The sequence below is a fragment of the Musa acuminata genome, chromosome BXJ3-11 (genome assembly GCF_036884655.1).
Source record: "Musa acuminata AAA Group cultivar baxijiao chromosome BXJ3-11, Cavendish_Baxijiao_AAA, whole genome shotgun sequence".
NCBI lineage: Eukaryota > Viridiplantae > Streptophyta > Magnoliopsida > Zingiberales > Musaceae > Musa > Musa acuminata.
The window spans coordinates 29,434,792-29,447,050 of NC_088359.1; the positions used below are offsets into that span (position 1 = coordinate 29,434,792).

Below are 12,259 nucleotides of genomic sequence, written 5' to 3' on the forward strand. Positions count from 1 at the left end.
AAACATGATTGATATTAACAATGGTAAAACATTAAAAGAAAACAAAGATGTGAGATAACAAGTCACAAAACATCTTGCAAATGTAGAAGGGATAGATTGAGTACTGCTGAATATAGAGAATCAATCTGCAGTAGGCAACCTACTCCAAATTAATTTTCAAAGAGAAAAAACTCACTTGTGGAACCACATTTAGATTCCAAATCATCTTCCAGCCAGCCCATCTGACATTTCTCTTAGTATTTTCCTCATTAAGAAATTGACAAGCAATTTGAGCCCTAGCAGTTCTTACTGAATGAGGTGACCAAATCAATTTATCATCATTGGGTTATTTATATATACATTCTACAACATAGAAAGTATATATAAGGATCTCAACATTATGTGTTTAAGGTAAATCTGAATGCAAAAGCTTGATTTACAAATAGTTTGAGCTGAGCAATTGCAACAGAAGACTAAGAAGAAACCACGTCGTGACAACAAAAGCAGGCGCCTAGATAGAGAGATAAGTTTCTCCCTGCATCATCAACATATGACAAGCAAAATCCCTAAATGACAAAATAGTTTTATCTAAATTAATTCAACCCCATGGAACCACACACCGGTAACAGCATCATCATAACATAGAATTCAAAGTCCATGTAGAACTCCCAAAGACATCTTCTGGTCTACAATCTGATGAACGGCATCGTAATTGATATGTTGATGTTCTAGGCTCTCTTCCTTCCCCTTCTGAAAGCAATACACAGGGGCCTGCCATTTAGCATCCTCGAGAACTGCTCCCTCCTCATATATCATTACATGAGCAGCTCTTCCTGAAAACAATATCAAATGTATCAGCCGTCCTATATTATATAAAAGAGAATAAGCACAGAAAGGTGCAGATATGCGTAAACTTTCAGAGGATGAGTAATAGATAACTGAAGGGAACTAGATGAGCGCCGATAGTGGAACAAAAATTTTTAGTCCTCATGATCATTAACCTAGTGCAAGAAAAGGACATTATGAAGGTTAAAGATGAAGCAAAATTCAAGAGTAGGACAACATTTTGCCAAGGACAAAATATATATACATTGATCGGGATAAAAAGGGAAAAAGAAAGAATAAAATAAAATATGATATTTAAAAGTGATGACATTAGGACTTAATAAGATTGATGATGAGGTAAGATTTGAGAAAACCATGAGTAAATTTTGCAATGAAACATAAGCAAATTAAGAAGTAACATGGTATTATTCAAACCTAGTACCAGGCAAAATGTAAAAGAAGAAAATTGGCACATTGATTCTTTCCCTCCATGCATTGACATGAAAACATAGGAGATAATGAAAATACAGAACTTTACTAGGAAAACGAATAAGCAGAGACCTTAGACGCTGAAAGAAGAAGAATTGGAGAAACTATGACTAATACTTTGCTTATAGCAGTTCCGAACAATCCCTCAAAGTACAAAGCAGCAACACAATCTGATAAAGAAGCTTCTGATTATGGATTGTTGATCCATAATCCTGAGATTTTAATCTGCTACAAGAGAAGGGCCAGGCTATGAAATTATAAAACAAGATTGCCAGCAAGAAGCTAAATCCAAAAACAAGAGATAAGAGGGAAAAAAAAGAAATTATAAATGAAGCCCACAGCAAGAACAAGCTTATCATATGTTATATTCTTATTACTCCCAATTTCCATAAGTGGATTTGTCCAAGACAAAAGATAATAACAGAATAAATTTATCTTAAAAAGAATACAAATATTATGCTTCTCACTGTCCAGATTGATCAATCTCTTACACTATAAAGCACAAGTACAGTTTGAAAAAACAACTTCTAGTAAATGATTTATTCTGCTAAGAATTAATATGCTATCAAAAAAGGGTTTGAGAATTAAATTCATGAAATGTGACCCAAAGCAAGAAGTTTCTGAATCTGAAAGCAAGAAATTAGAGAATTAAACACAGGTATGGACGAACGAAGCCCAGGACAAGAATATATAAGCTTATAGGCAACACTAGGAATTGGAGTGAAGCTAGAATCCCCCCAAAAGGTTTGAGGCTTCAATCTTATATCCCCAAATTAATCATTTAAGCTCAAATAGAAGATCGGTTCTTTTGAAACATGATCTCCAACATTTGCGTGAATGTTAGTTTGATCAAAATCCAAAAAAGAGCAAAATCATTTGAATCGTGGTTATAGGGGTTTTAAACACTGCAGCACATGTTTAATATCTTCGCTTTGGAATCACAATTATTGATTGATTGAAGTCTCAGTCAACTTCATAGGATTCCAGCACAATTATTAGAAAAACACATAATTTTGTATAGACTATTGCAAATCCCAACTTTTCTAGGGCTGAGGTCTATCAAATAGGGATCAATAACAGAATAGATTACGATAGCATCTTCAGGATGAATGTAGCACCTGTGTAGAAGACCCAGTGGACGGGGCGCTTGGTGACGACGTCCTCGTAGTACCAGATGAAGTCAGCCTTGGTCCACACGTTGCAGAGGAAGCCGTCGACGGTCTGTTGACCGAGGTAGGTGGCGCCGTCGAGCCAGTTGGGGCGGAGGATGCCGACCCCGACCTGGACGGAGCGGCAGGAGCGCGGGGAGTCGAGGGTGTAAAAGAACGAGGTGCCATTGTTCCACTCGAGGTCGTAAAAGGGCGGGCCGTCGAGCTGGTCGCGAATGATGTTGAAGTTGCGTCCGCCGGGCCAGTCGTACCAGAGGTCGATCAGAGACAGCGCACCGCTGTAGTTCATGAAGAGGACGGCGTGGAACTGGTGCGGCCATGGCGCGGGCGTCGGGTCGCCGACGGCCGCGGAGGCCGAACAGAGGAATGAGAGGTGGAGGAACAGGAGTACTCGGATGAGATCTTGAGCCATGACAAGGACGTGTGTGCTCTTGGTCCTTGTGGGGGTGGCTTATAGAGTTGGGTTAGGTCGGGTCGAACCAGGACCAAACGGACCGATAAATATGCGAGTCCAAACCCAATCTTGCCCGAGTTAAATGGATATCCGAAAAATATAATTAAATATTAAAAGCAAAATGACATATATGCCCGTCCATCAGATTAACTCTAGTTAACTGTTATTAATCGTACTTACCTGCGGTTTTTACAAGGCATGCGTGATCTACAATTCGATCCAACGGTCGATATTTACCTAACTGTCCTATATAAATTCGTTCGATCTAGGGTTTCCCCTCTCCTTTCGCTGCCGCTGTTACGCCTCCGTCTCTTGCCTGAACCGCCGTTTCTAGGATTTTCTTGAGCTCCCGTCGTGCTTCCACCGAGATGGTAAGCCCTTTTAGAGATCCTTCACGTTGCTTCTCGATCGTTTTTCTTTTTCTTCTTTGGAGCGATCCTTCACGCTTACTGTTTTATCAGGTTCTCCCGAACGACATCGATCTGCTGAACCCCCCGGCCGAGCTCGAGAAGAGGAAGCACAAGCTCAAGCGCCTCGTGCAGTCACCCAATTCCTTTTTCATGGTAGTTCCGCTCTCTCGTATCCATGAAAGCTCTGAACTTTTTGTTTCTTTCGTCCTCTCCGGAAATCTAATCATGTCTCTGCTGGCTTTGAAATCATAGGACGTAAAGTGTCAGGGTTGCTTCAACATGTAAGATCTTGTTCCTCGGATTAGGTTGCTTCAGGCTTCGATCTGTACTTCATCCTGTATGATTTGCGTGCCCTGTAACGTTCTCCCATTGCTGTGTCTTACAGAACTACGGTGTTCAGCCACTCGCAGACCGTCGTGGTGTGCGGCAATTGCCAGACCGTTCTCTGTCAGCCCACCGGGGGGAAGGCCAAGCTCACCGAGGGATGCTCCTTCAGGCGAAAGGGGGATTGATCATGCTGTGATCCTTACCCTGTTCTGCATAGTACATGAGGTTGAACTTAGGGTTTAGGTGGTGCTGAGTTTTTGATTTTATATGATGCTTGTAGATTAGTGATTTTGATTAAGACTCCATGTTCTATAATGACGCGTTGGTAAATCTTCTGCTTGGAAGGGATTTTACCAGAATCATCTTTATTCAACCATTTATAAATGGTTTAAACGAATCAGCTTTGATGATTCATTAATGATTCAGATCATCTTTATCTGACCATTCGTTAATGGTGTCTCATTTTACAAGATATCCAAAAGTAAAATGCTTTTTAACTCGTTTCTGCAAGGATGATTTGATAGAAATTTGCTCGTTTCAAATCCTCACAGTTAAAAAGATTTAGTTTCACCAATATCTATCTGTTGAAAGGCCACATTATATGATCCAACAGATCAATAGAACAAATTTAATACGGCACGTCCCCACGTCTAAAGCAGACTGCTTATACCAAATGAAACCCACACACAATACCGACATTTGAAACACAAGCGTAGCAGGTCCTACATGATACAGCAAAACATAGATGCCACTACAAGGTGCAGGGAAGGGATACCAACGACAACCATTCGAAGATTCCAAGCCAGGAAAAGGAGAACAAAATTAAATCACGGTCTACAACTTCCATACATTTAACGTAAGTGGTGCGCAAATGGGAATGAAACAAGCTACAAAGATACAAATACTTCAGTAGATCATACTAGTGATGATCGACCATGCCATCGTCCTCCATTGTCCCATCACTTGCATGCCTGCATGAACAACAAGGGCATGTCTTAATAATAGCTACTGGAAGATCCAAAAAATGTTCGACCCAAATGTATGACACTGACAAATAAAATCTACAGTTACAAGGAAATCTTGGAGATGGTCTTCGAAATGATAATGATGGGCGTAACCAAGGACTTAAATCTCAGTCCAATACCAGTTTCAGCAATTTACTGCTGCTATTGTAACGTTATACACCATGAGGTCCTTTTCCAATTAGTCGAATCAGAAATGGAATGAAGCTAAACAAGAAAGGCTGTTCTTTCTTTGTTGTCAAACTGACTAGGCATTTCAATTTAACTAATCGAGGAGAAACAAGTGACACCAATATGTTGGAATACTCACTAAGAAGGTTGCAGTGAATGCACAAATATGAACTCAAAGCAACTAAAGAAAATACTTAGCGGGCAGTTGACTGCATACTGCTGCAAAGAGAGTTCCATGCCATGGGACATTAATAATTTTGAAAACAGAATAAATCCAAGAAATTTATGACATCAAGTTGGAAATGTTCAACAAGGCTACAATCTGGATTCTTACAAATGTTATGAGAAAGGAAATGTTAAGAGCACAAACCTCCAAGATGATGTCAAATTTCGTGCTTTTCTGTCAAGCTGAATGTTTTCTAATGCATTCGCAGCTCGAATTACATCCTCTGAGACCTCATCAACATCATATTTCCACATATAATCATCCTTCCTATTCATGGGAACCGAGGAACTTGACTTTCGTTCTGGAAAGGTAAAATGCAAGACAAAAGTAAGCAGCAAAATGACAGCATAAAGATAAGAAAAATATTTTAGCCACCTGATGTCTGGATACGAGGGACCGGCCTAGCATCAACCATGATGAAATATGCATTAGGAAGGTTCCAAAATAGAAATTAACTGAAAATATAAAAAATAAAGCAGATGACAAAAGTAACCTGCCCAATGATGGTAAGCCTCCAGGAGCAGCAGATGATGACGATGGCCTTCTGACATTTCTGGCCTCTACACTAGATACTGAAATTGTATCTGAATCAATTAGTCTCCCTCCGGCCACCCTATTTTGAGTCAAATTCTGTGCAACAACAAGACACAGAGCTAAGCAAGAAAACATTCAGATAAACTCTAAATAAAATACTCATTTCCAGTATTAATGATAAAACCCAGTAGAAAGGAGACTTTATCCACTGAACCAGAGTTTATTCAGAAACCTGTAGTTGCATCTCTATTCTCACACTTTGACATTCAAACACTAAAAACACATTAACAAAAGAGAAGGGCATGGAGAACATGCAATGACCATGATAAGATAATAGCAAGATTGATATTCCAGTAGGGTACCAAATTCAGAAACATGTTGGATTACAGTTGGTATTCACCAAAAAACTAATTGCATGTTATTTATTTGTCCAAATAAATAATGTTGGTACAGCAGTAAGATACTTTATACTATTTGCTAATACAGCATCTCAGGACATACAGAACTGGGCTTGATTCAACTTCAAGATCCTAAAATTTCAAAATTTTCAATTTGCAGCCTTGCAGATGGCCAAATCGGACATTGTTTTTTCCCTCAATAGATTTTTATATTTTGAGGGATGCAGGTTATCAACTCATTATCGGATATCAACCAGCAAGCTGCAGATGGATGGGGAAATTTTTCTTGAAGTATACAACATAAGTTCATGTAGGAAATCTAAGATCTCCATCTTATTCCAATATAGAACTAGATATGAAACTTCAATTCTAGTTCTTGCCTGGATCCAAAGTTACGGCAGGTTAAATTGATTAAGATGCCTGAGCAAAAAATAAACAAAACAAAACAAAACAAAACAAAAAATGAAAAGAAATCAACCTGAACAAGCTAAAAAATTAAACGTGTACTGTTTTTAACACATTATGTTTTGATGGTTACTTTAAGGCTAAAACACAGAGAAGAATAAAAACAATCAGAAGAAAATGTTCATAGTTATGTCAAAATCTCAAGAATTATAAGTTCATGTGTAAAATTAATTTTCTTTTCTGCTTTTGCATATTAATCTTTAGAATACAAATACCAATTCAGTTGTTTTCAGTCAAAGTCTTATATTACAAGGTGTTTTAGTTCGCCAAAATAACTCTGTTCGAGTTCAACAACTAAAATGAAACATGGTAAACAGGAATCAGAAGAGGAACTCAGTGTGAACAGCAGATTGGAAAATGGCTATAAAATCAGTTATAATACAACGGGAGCATATTGCACATCAAAGGTTTAGAGAAGCACTGATCCTATAAAACCAACTGCAAAGAAGCTGCGGGAACCAAAAGGCAAAAAATAAAGATATTTAAATAAATGATCAATAAACATTTGCAAGGACCAAAGACATATTTACTTAAATTTTTAATTGTTGTTTTTTCAAAAACAAAGAACAGTTATAGTGCCTCAGAGAACTGCTTGAGGTAACTAGGTCAAAAGAGCAGCCTCTCCAACTTAAGATTAACCTACGCCAGAAAATGCCACTTAAAACTAAATTCTACCAGTTTGATAATAATGACTCGATGTTGGTAATTATTTGATTTTCAAATGCAAAGGTGAGTCTCCTTTTCATAAAAGTTTGCTGAATCTACTAAGCACAAATTCATGTAGTACAACATTTCTTAAAACAGAACATTGGATGTAAGAAATTTGGTACAAATCAAGATTTTGATCCATCAAGTCTAATGCCACCTCACAACAAGAACAATAATTAGCCTCAACGTCCTGACTATTTGAGGTTGACTACATCGACTTTTTACAACATCTTTAATTAAATTAAGAAAATTTAAAATTTTATTTATAGTTTTAAGTAAAATATCTTCCTTTATCCCTCCTCACACCACTAATACTAACCGTTTTACTTCTGATTATTGCATTTATAGGTCAGTTTAGCATATGTTCATATAGGCTATAACAAAATTAATGTCATTTCAGCTACTACATATTCTCTTTAAAAAATTAAAAATATATTTAACATACAACTCCTATAAGGTTTCCGCAACAATGAAGCCAGAAATAACACTTGATAGATGACCAAAACAACTGAGTTCAATCAAGGCATATTGAAACGTGCTGATCAATTGAATTTATTATATCATGATGAAAGGACAACACAACATAGTACATACAGATATTCCATCTGATAAATGTAACAAAATTTCTCTTTGAGAATAAGCAAAAAATAAAAATAAAAAGAAAGAAAAGAGTCAGAACTTAATAAACATATCATTGTTTTTGAAAAAGAATACGAGTAATATCAAGTACATCATGATTCCAACAGATCTGCAATTACCATCTTTCTATATATCTCATTGAGTATATTCTTCACAGTGAAACAAGAAAAGAAAGCCACGTAAGGGAACCAAACCTCATATTTCAAATATCCTTCAAGAACGTCCAAAAGTAATGGGCCACATTCACCGTTCCTGTTTGAATCATACCGATTTGTGGAACTGAAATCCTTCAATTCATCTCTCCAGAAGTCCTTTGGCTGCAAAACAGGAATATAATAGAAAAACAGTAAATCTACCATTTCAGTATAGGATGTTTCTTGAGACAGAAAAACAGCAACATATGAAAGGAAAGTTCACATGATTACCAAATTACACTCTGGCAAATAAACTTTAAGTGTGTGGCCTAACTGGGCCCATTCCAAGTATTCACCAATTAGTGCTGTCAGTAACCTTCCTGCAAGCAACAAGAATTTCATGATGATATCATCCATCTCATCACCATGTATTCAATTTCTTCATCATGATTATTAACAGGCGATAACAGGATTAAGATACAAGAAAAACCTGTCAGATGAATATATTACAATTAAGGACACCCTCAGGTTTCTGTGAGTTACTATTTCATCCATTAAAGAAATTATCTTTAAATAAGTTATAAGAAACCATAAGGGTTCTTTGAATCATGACATCAGATTGAGGACCAGGTTTTGTGGTGAAAAACAATATAATAATTACAATGTAACAATAAGAGAAAACCACATGTGACCGCATTTCATGTTTATTCGGAGAGCAACAATACATGTGGCTACAGATTCACTTGCATTCTCATACTTGCAATGACTGCAAATGCGACTGACTGCATGTGTAATGGCAGCATAGGCTTATGCAATGTAATATGACACATAAATGCAACCTCACCATATTATTTTTTGAAACACTGCTTAAGATTCTGTTAAGCAAGAAAATGAATGCAACATATGTTATTAAACACATTAATTGGATTAAGAAGAAAATTTTTATAAACATAAATCTTAAATAATTTAATTGTTAGTGAATCCAAATTGTCTTTGTAAGCATTTTTTAAAGGTATTACAAATAAGTCAGATCAATTAAGACAGAAAAGGAGAAATTTAAGTACCTAACCTGCTAAGAAAATTAAACCAATGTAAAAAAAATAAATATGTCGAGACAATGATTGGCTACAGTACGTTCTCATTTTGTAGAAATACTATTCAACAAGGTGCACAAGAACACACTAAAGATACTTCAATATTTATTCCCTCGAGAACAGAATGAGAAGGACAACAACAACAACAACAACAAAAAATAATTCTGAAACACCTCAAGGAAACTGGAAACCAATGGTAGACATTAATCAATGTATAGGGGCAGAAAAAAAGAAAGACAGATACCAGCATAGAAAGTTGACACAGTCCACATACACATCCACACCTCACTAGCGAACATGCAACTACATGCATGTATATACACATGTATATGTGGGTCATGTTATATTTATACATACATAATAAACACATATGCGTGTACCTGAAAATTATTTTTTTTCTGCCCCTATACCTTGATTAATGTCTACTATTGGTTTCCAATTTCCTTGAGGTGTTTCAGAACTATTTGTTTTTGGTTTAGTTGTCCTTCTCATTCTGTTATTATTGTTGTTGTTGCTGTCCTTCTCATTCTGTTCTCAAAGGGGTAAATATTAAAGTATCTCTAGTGTGTTCTTGTGCACCTTGTTGAATAGTGTTTCTACAAAATGAGGGTGTACTGTAGCCAATCATTGTCTCGACATATTTATGTTTTTATATTGAGGTATGGTCTCAACCTTGACAAAAACATTATCTCTGGTACGACTCAAGAACAAAAGCAGGTTCACTTAGCTTTATTTAGTTTTAGCCAAACAAGTTCATCTCATACTGCAAACCTCAACTTAAGCTCCTCTAGGCTCACCTCAGAATTAAGATCATTCATGCTGGTTCAGTTGTGTAACGACCTGAGTTTGATAAAATAGTCTTAATCAGAAACTAACCCCAGAGTTTGAATAGGAGAAGGCTTGATCTAGATTGTGTCAATAATGTACCCGATGGACTGAAATATATGAAAATTAACCAACATTGCACATGAACTTTAGTTTTGCCAATATACTTATGCACCAAAAGTTAATCATATTTATTTAGATATTTATTTAGACCATACAAAAGAAACAATTCCAAATAGACATAGAAACCATTTCCAAACAACAAAGATAATTTAAGACTTTCCGGGTTGCACTTCAGGTCATCAGTCAAACATGACCTGGAGATGGAAAATGAAGTGATTACTGAATAACTAGAGTAGAAGAAAAACTAGAAATAAAATATTTATTCACCCTTAAGAATGACACTTGCTTGCAATTGCATGATACAAAATTAATCTGGATGAATGCTTTTCCATACTCTTTTTCCAATGACCCACATAAGCTGTTACCACTATAGTCTTTTACAAAAAGCTTCAAGAGGCAGTCTAATTCATATTACCAAACACAAAGTGAAAAAAGAATTCAAGAAAATACATGATTAAGAATTTGAAGCACACCAAAAAATTATAGACAGAGTGATTCAGTCAGTAAATGAAACCTGAAGGAGAAGTATGCAGTTGCTTTGCACGGTCATTGCAGCTTCCTAATAATGCAGGAGGAACATTGTCATCATTTTGAATAGCGCGATCCTCTTCTTCTATTGCTTCAAATACACTTGCTCTAAGCTCAGCCTGAAATAAAATTTAACAAGAACCATAAAAACATCAAGCTAGACACACAAAAAAAACTGTATATCTGAACTGACTAACTAACTTGAGAAAATAGACTACAGCAGAGAAATGAGATATCTGTTAAAAAAAACATGACAGGGCCCAAAAAAATTCAATTAGTAATATTAGAAATTTGAAATTGGTAATGCACACATCAGTTTTCCTTTTAACTATCCGAATTCACAATGAAACACTAATTCTAACTATACTAGTAACAGATTTATGTTTGCAGTAGGAAACATCTTTTTTTTTATTCGAAATTTTCATGAGAATATAAAAAAAAATCCTACCGAGTATAAAACAAAAGTAAATGAGCTGTGAAATAAAAAAAAACAATAAACACAAGTAAATGAGCTGAAAACCAAAGTATAAAACACATATCCTAATCTTACCGAACGGCTTGCAAAATTCCTCGACTACACAAAAGAGATCCCACAAGTTCACTGCATGAAAATTCTACAGAAATATATTCCCTTGAAAAAACCCCTAATGCAAGACAGAGGTACCAGCTCAAAATGTCCAACAATGTATCAGATGATAAATGCGCTCTACCGGTACCCACGGATCCGATGCGAATCTGCAACCAGATCTTCTCACAACCGCTGGAGACCTTACCGCCGTGATCTCATTCCGCAAAGGGAAAACGGATGAGTCGATCAAACCCCACAGCCGCACACAAAAAGAACAAAGCAAAGGAAGAAATCCACTCAACGCCGGCCAAATTTAGAAGAAAAACAAAGAAATAAACGCTCATTCTCACGCGAAACAACCGAAATCGGCCTAAACCCTATCATACTGGGAAGATCTGAAACGATCGCAAGAAAAATAGAAGATGGAGATGGAGGGTAACATTTTACCCTAATCTTGGCGAGAACGCCTTTCTTCTCGAGCGTGCGAGTGACGAGAGTCTTGAGGTCCATCATCTCCCTCGCGTAATCGTCCATCTTGTCGCCCTCACCCACCTCCTCCTCCCTCCACAGAGCTGAGAAGTAAACCCTCCTTTGCTCTTCAGAAACACACGACACAGCTTCTCGTCCTATTGAACGGGCTTGAGAGTCTTATTGTGGCCCACGTATACGTGTTCGGTGGTGAAAGCCCGTTTGCAAGGCCGTATCGTCGTTGGAGCCTTGACAGCGCGAATACGATCTTGTTGGCTAATAACGACAATTATAGTTACAGGCGAGTTAGTCCTTAATAGCATCCCAATGTGTGCCTAACTTATCCAGTAAAGATCTTAATATTAATATCAAATTAGCAACCAGTATCTGCCGGTTCGCTTCGACCGCTGAACCCATTCATCACAAGAAACTAAATGAATAAAAGAAGCACCAAACCTAATAAAAAAAAAATACAGAATTGGGATGAACGGATCTTTTCCCTTTTTTTTCTATTTATCACAATTTAATCTATTTTTATATTTTGAAAAATAAAAATGATTGATATAGCAATGTTGATGTCAACTTTGGAAACAATGGATTGCGTCATAAGCAGCAATAATAGAGCATTGAAGAATCCATCAAACATGACAAGCTCAAGAAACAGAGTCCACATGAATGAGCATTGAAGACAAACATACGAACT

General features: G+C 36.7%; 3 protein-coding genes across 3 annotated transcripts; 1 reads left to right on the plus strand and 2 right to left on the minus strand.

The window, feature by feature from the left end:
* Positions 1–471: 471 nt before the first annotated feature.
* On the minus strand, positions 472–2,898 carry LOC135653043 (uncharacterized protein At4g14100-like). Its single transcript, XM_065174464.1, has 2 exons — positions 2,412–2,898; positions 472–812 (listed from the first exon to the last, which is right to left on the minus strand). Exons 1-2 carry the CDS (start codon positions 2,872–2,874, stop codon positions 628–630), a joined length of 648 nt encoding a protein of 215 aa, XP_065030536.1. The 5' UTR covers positions 2,875–2,898; the 3' UTR covers positions 472–627.
* Positions 2,899–3,167: 269 nt separating this feature from the next.
* On the plus strand, positions 3,168–4,078 carry LOC135653044 (small ribosomal subunit protein eS27y). The gene is made up of 4 exons (XM_065174465.1): positions 3,168–3,287; positions 3,378–3,479; positions 3,579–3,607; positions 3,712–4,078. Exons 1-4 carry the CDS (start codon positions 3,285–3,287, stop codon positions 3,836–3,838), a joined length of 261 nt encoding a protein of 86 aa, XP_065030537.1. The 5' UTR covers positions 3,168–3,284; the 3' UTR covers positions 3,839–4,078.
* A 366-nt stretch (positions 4,079–4,444) lies between these two features.
* LOC135653042 (protein TONNEAU 1a-like) lies at positions 4,445–11,703 on the minus strand. The gene is made up of 8 exons (XM_065174463.1): positions 11,536–11,703; positions 10,507–10,639; positions 8,242–8,330; positions 8,011–8,133; positions 5,566–5,702; positions 5,448–5,473; positions 5,217–5,373; positions 4,445–4,624 (listed from the first exon to the last, which is right to left on the minus strand). Exons 1-8 carry the CDS (start codon positions 11,620–11,622, stop codon positions 4,573–4,575), a joined length of 804 nt encoding a protein of 267 aa, XP_065030535.1. The 5' UTR covers positions 11,623–11,703; the 3' UTR covers positions 4,445–4,572.
* Positions 11,704–12,259: the final 556 nt, after the last annotated feature.